The 13672-nt window shown below is 43.7% G+C and overlaps 1 protein-coding gene across 3 annotated transcripts in view; it reads left to right on the forward strand.

Moving 5' to 3' along the window:
* Gm31035 (predicted gene, 31035) overlaps nucleotides 1–13672 on the forward strand; it is an 89637-nt gene that overhangs the window by 1277 nt on the left and 74688 nt on the right. For 2 of the 3 annotated variants that reach the window (XM_011244828.2, XM_006518121.3), the window contains exon 2: nucleotides 5513–5706. The exons of the other annotated variant lie outside the window; for it this stretch is intronic. In XM_011244828.2, the coding sequence (XP_011243130.1) occupies nucleotides 5513–5706 (194 nt within the window). The remainder of the gene's footprint in view (nucleotides 1–5512; nucleotides 5707–13672) is intronic. 3 annotated transcript variants of the gene reach the window in all.

The following is a 13672-nucleotide window of genomic DNA, read 5'->3' on the forward strand; positions in this document are numbered from 1 at the left end:
TGATCTTGGCATTCTTCACTAGAAAGTATACTGCTGGACACCAACCTCAGGGTCATTTTGGTTTTATTCCCTGAAGATTAAGGATGTTGCAGACTTCTTCAGTGCTCTCAGCCATTCAAGATTCATTGTGAATTTTTTGTGTAGTTCTATACCCCATTTTTAGATGGTGTTCTTAGCTCTTATGGTGGTTAGCTACTTGAATTCTTTATATATTTTGTATATTAGCCGTGCATTGGATGGGGAGTTGGTAAACATTATTTCCGAATATATAGCTTGCCAATTTGTCCTATTGGCTATGCCCTTTGTCTTACAGAAGCTTTTCAGTTTCTTGTGGCCCATTTATAAATTTTGATGTTAGAACCTGAGCTATTGGAGTTCATTTATGATATTTATCCCCATTCCCATGAGTTTGAGGCTCTTTCCTGCTTTCTCTTCCATTAGATTCAGTGGGGATTTGGCTGCACTGATGAATCTGCCTTTAGTTTTAGCTTCAATAGCTGCTTGGCTGGACTTTTTGGTCCTTGAGTTCATAAGCCTTCTGCTTTGGTGTGGAAATTCTGGTGTTGCTTGAGACCATTCTGATCATCACCCCTAAAAGAGAGAGAGCCTTGCATATTATCAGGTTTATTCTGGCCAAAATGCAGAAGAGTATATTTCTCTTGTCCTATTTTGAAAGGACAGCTGACTATCTTTCTGATGCTTATTTTCTGGATGGAAAGACTTCCTATGCAATAGGTCTGCAGAGTCAAAGACATATAGGTTAAAATACTCATAGATGTTTTTTGTTTCACCACTCAACCAAGGCATACTATGCTTTCTTTTCTCTCTTCTCTCTTCTTTCTCCTCTCTTCTTTCTCCTCTCTCCTCCCTCCTCCCTTCTCCCTTCTTCCCTTCTCCCTTCCCTTATTCTCATTCTCTCTCTCTCTCTCTCTCTCTCTCTCTCTCTCTCTCTCTCTCTCTCTCCTCTCTCTCTCTCTCTCTCTCTCTTTCTTCCTCTATCTCCCTTTCTCCCTCTCTCCTGATGGAGCCTAAACTTTGATGGCCTGATTTCTCCTATTCAGAGAGAAAATCAAAAGATTCCTTGGAGATTCCTGTGGAGAAAAGGGATTTTCTGGGACTTCCTGCCATTCTCTCTGTGAGGGAGTGAAATTAAGTTAATTAGATACATTTGGATACATATTAATTTATTTAGCGTTATTCTGGCTAAGTCTTGAGCCTAAAGGAGATACTTGCTAGCATAGTAAGTTTCTTGGTTTTCTTTCTTGCTAGCTTTGGAATATAGTCCAGTGTTAGTGAATATAGGCATAATTTAAATTTTAGCACAAAAAGTATTTGGGGAATTGGGTGCGGTGCTGCACACCTGTATTCACAACAACTAGGTGAGGAAAGAGGGCCCAGATTGGGGAGCCAGCATAAGCTACAGATTGGGACTCTGGATCCAGAGACAGAAGAAAAAAATGGGATGTAGATCTGGGACAGAGCATATGCCAGTGCAAGGCTTGCCTTAGCATCACTAAAGTAAATAAGTAAGTAGAATCAAAGTGTTTTGCTGTTGAGAATGGGCGATTAGAAGATATTTAGCAAAGCAGTCCTTAATCTTGGGTGGGAGTGGGTAGCAGATAGGTAGTTAGAATTCGAGCTCAGTTTAAAAATGTGGGAGTATTTACAAAATACCTTAAGTGGAGAGAGGCTTGACTATACATCATTGCCTAAAATTGGTTTTTATTTTCAAATGGTTCTGTACCTGTTGGCATTAACTGATGGCAGTATACCAATTAATAGTCCAGAATTAATGGACACTTAGAAAGAGAAGTGTTTCAAAGCAAAAAGGCCACAATACAAGCTAGAGGTTGTACAGTTCCCCTTTCTGCCTGGATGGTGAGTCTTTGGCCTTGTGGGCTAGGACCACAGAAGTTCCTGTAATCGACAGCACTGTTGCTCACGGAATGTTTTGTTATCGGCCTAACAACTAAGAAAATTGACCCAGGGCAAACTTTTTGAATGTTAAGTTCTGACTACGGAACACATAGTGATTGCAGAATTGGGTCCATATTGCTGCCAGGGCAGCCTTCCAGTCTGTGCTGGTTCCATCTGTAGTCCTTTGGTTCTGGACTGATCAGGAACATGAGCCCTGCACCATGGCTTCTCAAGTACCCACTCATGGTTTTCAAGATATGACACATAACTCTTAAGTTCTATCACAATTGAAGGTAAAACCGTAGGACATGGGATTAGACACTTTAAGTGACTCATGATTCTGCTTGTGAGCAATTGATTAGTTCAAAATACCTGTAAGTAGTAATAGAGTGTTCATAAAGTTTTAATCATCTTTGGCTTATGTCTCTTGTACTTTGGGGGTGATGGTATGGCACCTTATTAAGAAGAAAACTGACTGGGGGTTCAGCTTTACTCCTTTCTGTATAACCCTGACTGTAGCATCTATAAACTGTATGGCCAAGACTCTTTCTTGCTTTTGTTTGTTTGTTTGTTTGTTGGTTTGTTTGTTTGTTTGTTTGAAACAAGATCTTGCTGTGTAGCCCTTTCGGGCCTGTTACAATTTAGCCCAGACTGGCTTCCAGCTCTTGGGAGCACTCATATCTTAAACTCCAACATGCAAGCTTTCAACAAGATTAGTGATATGTTCTACATGGAAGTTTTATTGTATAGCCCAGGCTGGCTTCACATTTCAGAGGCTTGCTGGCATCTGCCTCTGGAATTCTGCAACCAAAGGTGTGTACTACAATGGCTCACCAATGAAGATCTCAAAGTAACAGTAATAAAAGGGAATTCGTGAGCAGCAGGGGAGAAATTATTTGAAAATCTAAAACACTAAAGAAAGTCAAGGAACTTTTTATAAACCAAATAAGACAATATGCCATGTATTTGAAACGGTAGTAGCCATTTCGAGAAATAGAGTTTGATGCTGGAGACCTGCCATAAATTCCAAGTCAGATTGAGCCTGAGGTATGCTAGGGGACTCCCTCAAAACAAAGAAACAAACTGAACAAAGAAAAGGCAAGTGCATGTCCCTTAGGTCAGAGAACCACTGTGAAAGCTTTTAACTAGGAAAAGCAGTTAGTAGGTCAGAAACTATTTTAAATTGGGGATTCCTTGAAAGTTTCTCAGAAGCAATGGGCTTCCACCAGGCTTTTCCCCTGAGCTGCCTTTAGTGGGAAATGAGGCAGCTTTCCTTTCTTTGCCTACACAGTATTTTCAGCCATCCTGGGTTTCCTCTACAGCTGCAGATGCTGTTGAGTTGCAGTCATTTACTTAGCAGGAACCAGCTTAGACTGGCTTTGCTTTTCAAAGTTACAGGCCTTAGGAGCTGGCTACTGAATTCTGTGTTGATCAGAGCGGGCTGCAAGGCTAGGTTTTTATAAGTAATGGATACCTGAACTTTGAGGAATTAATTGCCTGGCTCCTGGATGTGAAGCTGTGCAATGTGTGTCTAAGCAATCATCATCCTTTCAAAGAGTAAGAAATGGAACCCGTCTTCTTTCCCAAATAGGCATGGGCCTTAGACCACCTTTCACTTCAGTCACCCTTGACTGGATTCTGGGAAATGTTGCTATATAAAACCTGAAAGTTTAATGTGTAAGTTGAAATACAGGATAGCTGCCAAAGTGACCTTTCACTATATAGAGTCTGGGGAAGAGAACATTAGAATCATAATCACATTTTGGTCCCAGCTTGTGCCCTCTGTCTTCTTTACATTAAAAGGAAAAGTCTGAACTGTGGTAAGCCTTTTACTAGGGGTCTTTGTCTTGACTTGTCTGTGACCAAATAGTCAGACTAAGACAAAGGTCAATAAAAGGGCATTGTTTTGGTTTTGGCTGTGTATGGGCCTTCTGTACTCTAGGCACTGATCTGGATCTCCGACCAAGGCCATTTAATGCTATTGTTTCTTAGAAAGTTCTCGGCAGTGTGTACTTGTAGTTACAGAAGTTCATATTATAGGGCCAGAAGGACTTTTGAAGTCCATTTTACCCCATGTTTTCCCTCGCTAAAGGGAATAACTGAAGCACAAGAGAGGCTGTCTCTGTGTTTGAGAAACATGGCAGCACTCTCTTGCTGAATGACCTAAAGGGATTTCACGTTTTCAGTGTAGTTAAAATCTCTTAGAGCTGGCAGGGGATCATTGCTGGGCTTAAGGTTGCACCTGAAACCTGAAAGAATCAAAACCCCAAATCTTAGTTTCCAGGAATTTTCAAGGTCAAGGCTAAGTGACAAACTAAAGGAGGAACCTGAAGGGCTAAAAGAATTGATCTACTGAAGAGAGCATCCCCCCCCAAGTCAGTAGAGAATTCACCATTGGAAAATCACTAACAGCACTGTGAAGTTTTCTAAGGTGGACAGCAGGAAGCCTTTGCTTTTCCTACCCTCTCCCTCAGCCCCTCTTCCCCACCTGTGTAGGATTTTGAGGTCGAATGTGCATTGTGCACTGCTGCTGCAAGGTAGCTCTTCCCTGTGGCTGTGCTGAAGCAGCTGGCCAGGGAAGCCTGGGAGCTGAGGCTCCAGCCTGTGGATTCTCTTTCCTCAGACTTTAGTCTGGACCAGGGAGTGGTGTTCTCTCCTGTGGATGTGTGTATATATATTCTTTACTTTATACTTTGTTCACGTAGTTCTGTGCATTCTTCCAGGCATTCTGGATGGGCGCTTTAGCCTAGACATTTATTTCGGCATATTGTCATCTTGGGCTGCATGCCTGTCCTCTCTTGTTTCTGTGTCCTCACCATGCCCTTCCCAGCTTCCTGTTAGCCAAAGGGAATCACTCTTTCTGAACCAAAAGCTCTCAGAGCAGAGCTGAACCTCCCAGAAAATGCTCTTCTCTACCTAATGTGCCAGATGGGGGTGGGCCCGAAGCTAAACAGCACTGTAGAGGTGGCCTAAAGGACCGGAACCCCCAGGCAGAGGTGGGAGGTAAGGTCCTAGCAATGGTGCTGAGTGAGGGTCCGTAAGACCCAGTTCTTCTCCTGTGCAGAGGGAACTTTTACTTAGCTGGAATGGTACCTTGTGGTCCAAGCATGTGGAGGGATTCGGGGTTCAGAGTGCACCCCAGAACATAGGAGATAGCTCCATGTCCCCCTTTCCCTCAGGAGCCTTCTCCTCACTCCTGCTGCCTAGAACAAGGGGAGGAGGATCTCCACTGCCTGGCCTGCTGCATCATGCCCCTGCCTATCTCTAAACTCCATTTCCTCTGAGCCCTCCAGACCCTAGGAGGAGTGAGAGGGAGGTCCTTCGAGGCGTATCTCGACATCTGTCATCTCATTCTGGTGCTGGTCATATCCTGGGTCAGCAACACCAGAACATCCCAAGGCTGGGTGCCCAGGCGTGAAGTGCACAGAGGACCCAAGAGGTCTAGGCAGGGGAGGCTTGTGATCCAGGGTCCCGGGTCCAGGGTGCTGCGCAGAGGGGATCGCGGAAGATGGTGCTAGCTAGGGGCAGGGCTCAAACTTTCAGGCAGAGCCCAGCAGCTGACCACAGCCCCTGGGGCACTGCTGTGTCCCTGCAGGAATCAGAGAGGATGCCTGGGCCTGCAGCCAGCACCACCCTCAGGGCTTCGCAGGAGGAGCTGTCCCTGGGGCCAGTGTGGTTTGCCCCACTGCTGCAGGACCTGGAGAGGATTCATCCTACAGTGAATCGGAGCATGAGGGGCCCCAGAAGCTGATCCATAAAGTGTCCACCTCTGAACAGATGGGGACCAAGGTAAGGCTCGGGCGTGGACCTGTGAGAGGGCTGTGGGCAGAGGGAATGCTCTGGGAGATCCCTGGAAGTGGTATCCAGAAGAGTGGTGCAGGGGGGCCGGGGGGGGGGGGGGCTGCCTGGATGGGGCGTGGCCTGGCGCAGAGGACTGGAAGGTGCTCTAGGGATTCCTGAGGTGGGTTAAAGAGATATCTACGGTGTGTTCTGGAACACTTGTCTAGCCATCATAGCAAGCATCTTGAAGCACGGTTAGAGCTTGGTGGCGAGATGCCACCTAGGAAACTTAAAGGGAGTTTGGTTGTTCACCCATGAGCTGCATGCTATGGAAGCCCTGCTGGAAGCTGTATTCTGCCAGGCACTGTGCTTTCCCACCCACAGCAAGCTGAGCAGCTTGAGTCTCTCAGTCAGTTTCCCTGGTGTGCTGTGCCCACAGGCTGCCCAGGCTTCTGTGTTGCAGGTTCCCTCAAAGTGTAGGGCTCAGACATCCATGGTGGTTCATCACAAATTAATTTCTTTAGGGTATTTCAGGGTGTGGTAGTGCTTTTGTGGCATTTTTGTGCTGATTAGTCTCAAAGTTGAGCTTTCCTTTAATAATGAAGGCAGAGGCTACTGGATGTTAAGGGACTTAGATATTTTAACATTCTTCTTAGTTTAGAAGTCTTCAACACCTAGACTGTCGTTAGTGGAGGAGTTAAAGCAAGATTTTGAGGAGGGAAATGATTAAATTAGTGGATGCTCCCTCTAGTAACAGATTTGCAAAAGCAATTCATCTACAGTCATTTCATGACAATTAGCTGCCTAAGGCTTATGGGAGTCTTACATGGAAACAATTTGGATTAGTGTTTGTTTGAGCATGTGCTGGCATCTAAAATTCAGTAGATGTATACATGACAATGACTTCAGTTACCAGAGTCAAAGGTTGCTTCAGCCATGTTTACTCAGACATCTTGGAACTACTGTTTAATGGAGACGGATTTGAAGTTCATAGCATTTGTAATTTTTCTGAATTTCGATGTTTTGAAAACTAAAGCTAACCATACTTTTAACTTGTGAAAAATTTTTCAAAACAAAACAAAACAAAAACAAAAATAAACAAACCAAAAGACACAAAACCCTGGCCGGACAGTGGTGGCACAAGCCTTTAATCCCAACACTCCTGAGGCAGAGGCAGGCAGATTTCTGAGTTCAAGACTGGTCTACAAAGGTTGTTCCAAGACAGCCAGGACTATGCAGAGAAACCCCGTTTCATAAAAAACAAAACAAAACAAAACGAACAAACAAACCTGAAGTAGTGAATTAAAGAGAAAAATGGCAGGTTTCAAAAATGGCACATCATATACTTATATGCAATGGTCAAAATTCCATGCCTATTAATATCAATATCGGCTAGTAAGATTCATGCCATTTGAAAAAAAATTAGGGATGGCATAAATTGAACTGAGGAAGTAAGATTGAACAAAAAATTTGATAGAGGGCACTATTAAGTTGTTGGCTTAATGAACATGAAAGATTGTAATGTTTAATTTTTGGATAAAGCATGTTTATGACGGCTACAATAAATCTAAGAAAATGTTTTTGTTTGTTTCTTTTTGTTTTGTTGTTGTTGTGGTTTTTTGAGACAGCGTTTCTCTGTATAGCCCTGGCTGTCCAGGAACTCACTTTGTAAACCAGGCTCTCTTCAAACTCAGAAATCTGCCTGCCTCTGACTCCTGAGTGCTGGGATTAAAGGTGTTTGGGTTTGTTGGTTTGTTTTTTTGTTTTTTTTTTTTTTTTTGGACTTTCTGACAAACATTTGCCACGATTATGGCTAATTATCTAGTTTTGGGATACTGCTTCTGATATTCATATCAGAATATCAGGAAATCTGCATTTTATACTGGCTCATATGTCAGTATTTATAAAAAATGGTTTTGTGTTCAAACATCTGAAATCACAGTAATAAGTTGCTAAGACTAATGGACCTCTGGCTCACGGCCCACCTCCTGCAGTCCAGGCTGTAACTTGTGATGTGGTGCCCATCACTGTGGCATTCCAGGCTGTAACTTGTGCTGTTGTGCCCATCATGGTGGCTCTTAGCTCACATACTGCTCCTGAGAGGAGAAGGTGAGGTCTGTGGAGGAGGTAATTTAAGTAGAGCTACTAAAGGTAACAGTGGGTTCCTAGTCTTTGGGAATTATCCAGGTAAGAAGAGAAACACCCTTAGGAGAATGAAGATATTTCCTCATCTTCTCCCTAGGAGTATAAGGTGAGAGAGGCTTGAATAGAGGCACAGGCCCCAGATTTGGCTAAGGCTTAGTTGGTTTTGAGGCCACACTAACAGTGGTTTCTCAGTCATCCTGAAGATACATCAAGACCCTCTAAGTATGATGGGTTAGGATTACTAATAGTGTGTTTAGTTCTGCATTCACACACTTATACATACTACATGCTTACATATAGATGTGCAAATGTGCTCCTGATCGAGTTGTGTAGTTAGGTGTATGGCCCACAGGTGAGTGTGTCGTTCATAGAACTTGAAAATATTTGAGGGGAGGAGCAAGGACTCGGACTGTAAGGTGCTTGCTGTGTAAGTGGAGGAACTGAGGCACATCCCCAATACTCATGTGTCTTTGTTGCCTTTTTGTTGCTGTGATAAAAATACCTTGACCAGGAGAGCTTATAGAAGATTGTTTTGGGGCTTTTACTTCCAAAAGCATAAGAGGTCATCCTGGTGTGGAGGCATGGCTGCATGAGGCAGGCATAGCAGTAGAAGCAGGAAGCTGCAGCATGATGCACTGAAGGCCTGGAACAGAGAGAGCCAACTGAGAGCAGTGTGAAGCTTTAAATTCCCAGACCCTGCCCCCCCCCCAAGTGAGGTACTTCCTCCAGAAAGAAACTCCTAATTCCTTCCCAAATAATGCCACTGACTGAGGACCAAGTGTTTACATTCCATAGACTGGGGGCATGCTTGTGTGGAGTGGGGGTAGGGAGGGGTCAGGGATGGGGGCAATCATTCTTATTCAGACCCCTCTACCACATTTGATAAAAGACAGGTGCTGGGGAGGCATTCACAGGAGGATCCCCATGAGTTGTTGGCCAAGCCAATCAGAGATTCAGGTTTAAGGATCAACCTTGTCCAAAAATTAAAGAGCAAAGTGACTAAAGAAGACAGCTGCAGGTCATAGTGATGCCAGCCTTTAATCCCAGCACTTGGGAGGCAGAGGCAGGTGGATTTCTGAGTTTGAGGCCAGCCTGGTCTACAAAGTAAGTTCCAGGAAAGCCAGGGCTACACAGAGAAATCCTGTCTCAGAAGAAGAAGAAGAAGAAGAAGAAGAAGAAGAAGAAGAAGAAGAAGAAGAAGAAGAAGAAGAAGAAGAAGAAGAAGAAGAAGAAGAGGAGGAGGGGGAGGAGGAGGGGGGGGGAGGGGGAGGGGGAGGGGGAGGGGGAGGGGGAGGGGGAGGAGGAGGAGGAGGAGGAGGAGGAGGAGGAGGAGGAGGAAGAGGAAGACAGCTGACCATGACCTCATCGAATATGTGCTTGTGATGTGCACGCGCGTGCGCACACACACACAAATATCTTTCCATGAGAGACTGCATAGTTATTAAATACTTGCAATGTGAATATTATCATTAGAACAAGCCCACTCACTTTAATTCCCATTGAAGATCCCCGGGGTCATTCCCCTGTTTGGCAGGCAGTGAACAGTGCAGAACAGTTTGGGCTGGGGAGGCAGCTCACTGGTAGACTGCTTTGCTAGCATGCATGAAGCTCTGGATTTAGTTCCCAGTATTGCATAGAAACAAGGTGCAGTGTCACTCACCTGGAATTCTAATGCTCAGGACATAGAGGCAGGGGATAAGTGCTTCAAGACTATCCTCATTTACAAAGGGAGTCCCAGGCCAGCCTGGGCTACATCAAAGTCTGTCTCAAAACCAAACTAACAAAAGGCCAGAGTTTAAGTAATTAACCTTGTTTGAAATACTTTTTGTAAATATTTCATGATACACTAAAGTATTTGCATACTAAAATGGGCATTGCTTTACTTGAGACATTTGAAAAGTGTCTAGGCATTTTCTTAATTGAAAACATTGTACAAGCTGGCAATGGGTATTTTAATTATACTGCTCAGAAGGCTGAGGCAAGAGGATGGTAAATTTGACTATAGTCTGGCCTATCTTGTAAGGCCCTATCTCAAAACAACAATAAGACATGTATGTAGTCAGACATACTGTCTTAGTTAGGGTTTCATTTCTATGAAGAGACACCTTGACCAAGGCAACAGAGGGAGAGCATTTAATTTGGGCTGGCTTACAGGTTCAGAGGTTCAGTCCATTATCATCAAGGCTGGAGCATGGCAGTATCCAGGCAGGCATGGTATAGGAATATTTGAGAATTCCACATCTTGTTCCAAAGTCAAGCAGGAGAAGACTAGCATCCAGGCAGCTAGGAGGAGAGTCTACAAGCCCACCCCCACACTGTCACACTTCTTCCAATAAGGCCATGCCTTCTTTAACAAGGCCATACCTCCTAATAGTGCCACTCCCTGGGCCAAGCATATTCAAACCCACACATACTAACAATACAAGAGGCTACAGGAAAGGATTCTAGCCATGAGAGAAATCCCATCTTCCACTGATCTCTGGTTTCCTCTCAGAGGCAATCGTAAGTGATGTTTTCTTGCGGTGCTTCCAGAAAATCTCTATGCACTTACAAGTGTTATATATTATTTATGTACAACATACACGTAAGAATATATATATATATATATATATATATATATATATATATACACATATAAACACACACGCATATATATATGCATTTATACATTTTTTTAAGATAACCAAATAACATGGTATATACCTGTAGTCCCAGCACCTGGGAAACTGATGCAGGAGGATTGCCTAAAGATCAAGGCTAACTTGGGTGACATAGTGAGACCCTCTCTCAAAAAATACACATTTAGAAAATATCACTGTCTATTTTTGTATTCGTAGATATTTCTACACACACACAATGTGTATATATTCTGTTTAAAAACTGCTAGTAGGACTATTCCCTAATGGCTTTCTGTATATTTACTTCCTTCTTTTTAGTGATAGTAGGCCATTCAGATGAGCTGTGCTAAATTGCTTTCAGCAGTTCAAAGTTGGCAAAGTGTAGACAGTTTCATTTGGTTGAAATAACACGGTATGAGATCATTTAATTAATCATTTTAGTGGGAGGAAATTGGTGGTTTTAGGACAGTACACTAATCTCACCATTTTGGGGGGCGGGGTAGTGTATAGGACAACTTTTAATGTAAAGAATAGGATGTGTGTGTGTGTGTGTGTGTGTGTGTGTGTGTGTGTGTGTGTGTGAGAGAGAGAGAGAGAGAGAGGGGGAGGGAGAGAGAAAGACACGGAGGAGGGAGAGGGAGGGAGGGAGAGAGAGAGACAGAGACAGAGAAACAGAGAGAGAGAGAGACAGAGACAGAGAAACACAGAGACAGACAGACAGACAGACAGACAGACAGGCAGAGAAAAAGAAGTGTGCTGGCCAGCCGGCCACCATCCGGACCAGAGGACAGGTGTCCGCCTGGCTTGGGAGGCGGCCCCAGCCTCAGCAGCAGCGGTCGCCATCTTGGTTCCGGGACTCAGCAGAACTTAGGAAATTAGTCTGAACAGGTGAGAGGGTGCGCCAGAGAACCGGACAGCTTCTGGGACAGGCAGAAGCACAGAGCCGCAGAGGCAGCACCCTTGGCGGGCCGCAGACAGCCGGCCACCGTCCAGACCAGAAGACAGGTGTCCGCCTGGCTTGGGAGGCGGCCTCAGCCTCAGCAGCAGCGGTCGCCATCTTGATTCCGGGACTCCCTGGAACTTAGGAATTTAGTCTACACAGGTGAGAGTCTGCACCACAGAAGCTGACAGCTTCTGGGAACTGCCAAAGCAACACAGCTTCTGAGAAAGTCCCTGTTTTGGGCCTTCTTCTTAGGCCAGCAGGAGGTCCAAAAACAAGATATCTGCTCACCTTCCCTGTAAGAGAGCTTGCCAGCAGAGAGTGCTCTGAGCACTGAAACTCAGAGGAGAGAATCTGTCTCCCAGGTCTGCTGATAGATGGTAACAGAATCACCAGAAGAACAATCTCTAAACAGAGTCAACTATAACTACTAACTCCAGAGATTACCAGATGGCGAAAGGTAAACGTAGGAATCTTACTAACAGGAACCAAGACCACTCACCATCATCAGAACCCAGCACTCCCACTTCGTCCAGTCCAGGACACCCCAACACACCTGAAAACCTAGACCTAGATTTAAAAGCATATCTCATGATGATGGCAGAGGACACCAAGAAGGACTTTAATAAATCACTTAAAGAAATACAGGAGAACACTGCTAAAGAGTTACAAGTCCTTAGAGAAAAACAGGAAAACACAATCAAACAGGTTGAAGTCCTTACAGAAAAAGAGGAAAAAACATACAAACAGGTGATAGAAATGAACAAAACCATACTAGACCTAAAAAGGGAAGTAGACACAATAAAGAAAACTCAAAGTGAGGCAACACTGGAGATAGAAACCCTAGGAAAGAAATCTGGAACCATAGATTTGAGCATCAGCAACAGAATACAAGAGATGGAAGAGAGAATCTCAGGTGCAGAAGATTCCATAGAGAACATCGGCACAACAATCAAAGAAAATGGAAAATGCAAAAAGATCCTAACTCAAAATATCCAGGAAATCCAGGACACAATGAGAAGACCAAACCTACGGATAATAGGAGTGGATGAGAATGAAGATTTTCAACTCAAAGGACCAGCAAACATCTTCAACAAAATTATTGAAGAAAACTTCCCAAATCTAAAGAAAGAGATGCCTATGAACATACAAGAAGCCTACAGAACTCCAAATAGACTGGACCAGAAAAGAAATTCCTCCCGACACATAATAATCAGAACAACAAATGCACTAAATAAAGATAGAATACTAAAAGCAGTAAGGGAAAAAGGTCAAGTAACATATAAAGGCAAGCCTATCAGAATTTACACCAGATTTTTCACCAGAGACTATGAAAGCCAGAAGAGCCCGGACAGATGTTATACAGACACTAAGAGAACACAAATTCCAGCCCAGGCTACTATACCCAGCCAAACTCTCAATTACCATAGATGGAGAAACCAAAGTATTCCACGACAAAACCAAATTCACACATTATCTCTCCATGAATCCAGCCCTTCAAAGGATAATAACAGAAAAAAACCAATACAAGAACGGGAACAACGCCCTAGAAAAAACAGGAAGGTAATCCCTCAACAAACCTAAAAGAAGACAGCCACAAGAACAGAATGCCAACTTTAACAACAAAAATAACAGGAAGCAACAATTACTTTTCCTTAATATCTCTTAACATCAATGGTCTCAACTCCCCAATAAAAAGACATAGACTAACAAACTGGCTACACAAACAAGACCCGATATTTTGCTGCTTACAGGAAACTCATCTCAGAGAAAAAGATAGACACTACCTCAGAATGAAAGGCTGGAAAACAATTTTCCAAGCAAATGGTATGAAGAAACAAGCTGGAGTAGCCATCCTAATATCTGATAAGATTGACTTCCAACCCAAAGTCATCAAAAAAGACAAGGAGGGGCACTTCGTTCTCATCAAAGGTAAAATCCTCCAAGAGGAACTCTCAATTCTGAATATCTATGCTCCAAATACAAGGGCAGCCACATTCATTAAAGAAACTTTAGTAAAGCTCAAAGCACACATTGCACCTCACACAATAATAGTGGGAGACTTCAACACACCACTTTCACCAATGGACAGATCATGGAAACAGAAACTAAACAGGGACACACTGAAACTAACAGAAGTGATGAAACAAATGGATCTGACAGATATCTACAGAACATTTTATCCTAAAACAAAAGGATATACCTTCTTCTCAGCACCTCATGGTACCTTCTCCAAAATTGACCACATAATAGGTCACAAAACAGGCCTCAA

Source organism: Mus musculus, chromosome 14, assembly GCF_000001635.26.
Source record: "Mus musculus strain C57BL/6J chromosome 14, GRCm38.p6 C57BL/6J".
Lineage (NCBI taxonomy): Eukaryota > Metazoa > Chordata > Mammalia > Rodentia > Muridae > Mus > Mus musculus.